Source organism: Pteropus vampyrus, unplaced genomic scaffold (genome assembly GCF_000151845.1).
Source record: "Pteropus vampyrus isolate Shadow unplaced genomic scaffold, Pvam_2.0 Scaffold31, whole genome shotgun sequence".
NCBI classification, from domain to species: domain Eukaryota; kingdom Metazoa; phylum Chordata; class Mammalia; order Chiroptera; family Pteropodidae; genus Pteropus; species Pteropus vampyrus.
In genome coordinates this window covers 11,164,314-11,166,176 of record NW_011888812.1, presented here as the reverse complement: position 1 = coordinate 11,166,176, position 1,863 = coordinate 11,164,314, and the positions used below count along the sequence as shown (strand labels likewise).

General features: G+C 47.7%; 1 protein-coding gene across 1 annotated transcript; it reads right to left on the bottom strand.

The window, feature by feature from the left end:
• Positions 1 to 245: 245 nt before the first annotated feature.
• On the bottom strand, positions 246 to 1,175 carry LOC105290051 (olfactory receptor 4S1). The gene has a single exon (XM_011357015.1). It carries the CDS (start codon positions 1,173 to 1,175, stop codon positions 246 to 248), a length of 930 nt encoding a protein of 309 aa, XP_011355317.1.
• Between the last annotated feature and the right edge of the window lie 688 nt (positions 1,176 to 1,863).

The following is a 1,863-nucleotide window of genomic DNA, read 5'->3' as shown; positions in this document are numbered from 1 at the left end:
TTGAACTGTGACCTCCTTGAGGACAGAGATTACATGTTACTTTTATTTGTATCCCAGCATTACAAACACTCAATAAATATTTAAAGAAGGAAAGACTGAAGGAATATATGAGGTTAATATTAGGAAAAGAGCTGGGAGGACAGCTGTCATTATAAGCCCCCCAAACTAGAGATGCAAAGCCTGTGCTAGAAGCTACAAGATGGGAAGTCTCCCAAGTTTCAGGCTAAATGAGATTCCCTGGACTGTCACTTCTCCCCCAAGCTCCCTTTGACCCTAAACAGTTTCTTCATGGCATTTTTCACCTCATTGTTCCTCAGCGTATAGATCAGAGGGTTCAACAAAGGTGGCATGACAATGTTAAAGAGGATGACAAGTTTGTCAGCAGCCAAGGTGGTAGAGGGACGGATGTACATGAACATGGGGGGCACAAGGACCAAAAGGACAGTGATGATATGTGAGCCACATGTAGACAGAGCCTTGCGCCGCCCCTCAGATGACCGGCTTCTCAAGTTCAGTAAGATGACCACATAGGAGATGATAAGGATGAGGAAGGACACCAAACTGATCATGCCACTGTTGGCCACGACGACAAGCCCCACCACGTAGGTGTCTGCACAGGCCAGCTTCAGCAAGGGGTGGACATCGCAGAAGAAGTTATCGATCTCATTGGGCCCACAAAAGGGGAGCTGCACTGTGAGGAGGGTCTGCAAGGTGGAATGCAGGAAGCCAGCCACCCAGGAGGCCCCCGCCAGCAAGCCGCACTTCCACCGATCCATGATGGTCGTGTAGTGCAGAGGTCTGCAGATGGCCACGTAGCGATCATAGGCCATGGCTGTGAGGAGGAAGATCTCAGTGCCACCAAAGAAGTGGGCAGAAAAGAGCTGGGTCATGCAGCCATTGAAGGAGATGGTCTTGCGCTCCACAAAAGTGTCAGCGATCATCTTGGGTGTGGTAGCGGATGGATAGCACACGTCAGCGAAAGACAAGTGGCTGAGGAAGAAATACATAGGAGCCTGAAGGGTCTTGCTGGCATTGATGGTGATGATGACCAGAAGGTTCCCCAGGACAGTGAGCACGTGAAAGACGGAGAAGATCACGAAGCACACATGCTGGAATGTCCTGCTCTGGAAAAGGCCGAACAACACAAACTCAGTCACGTTGTTCTTGGTGCCCATGGGTTCTCTACCCTGAGCACTAACAAAGTGGTTAGCTCTGCAAGGACACAAATTACAGGATATAAGAAAGTTTTCCTAATCTGAGGAGTCAGAAAACTGTATTCAGGTCTAATAATGATTCTAACACTCAATTTCAATTAGGAGAGAAAGGTACCGCACACCTACAAGCAATTCTCAGACATCAGCTGAGAGTCCTACAATTGAACTCAGTAAGATAGCATCAGATCCCACAGGTTAAGGGTTTAGTCCTACAAGACTGCCCTCCCCCATTCAAAGGTCAGTTGCAAGCCCATATCATCACTTGTGTGCTTCTAACACAATGGCTATTGATGAGGATTTCAGTGAACCCCTCCTTGGGTTCCACTGATTTTTTAGAGTGACTCGCAGAAATCAGAGAAAGATTTTTACCTACAAGATTATCAGTTTATTATAAAAGGATATAACTCAGAAACAGCCAGATGGAAGAGATACATAGGGCAAGGTCTGTGGTAAGAGCATCCATGTTCTCTGAGCACATCCTCTCCCCCAGTCTCTACCTGTCTACCAACCTGCAAGCCCCATCCTTTGATTGATTAAATCATTGGCCATTGGTGATCGACCTCCAGCTCCTCTTCCCTCTTCTAGGTTAGAGGAATGGGACTGAAAGTACCCGCCCTGCAATCACAGGGTTGGTTCCCCTGGTAACCAA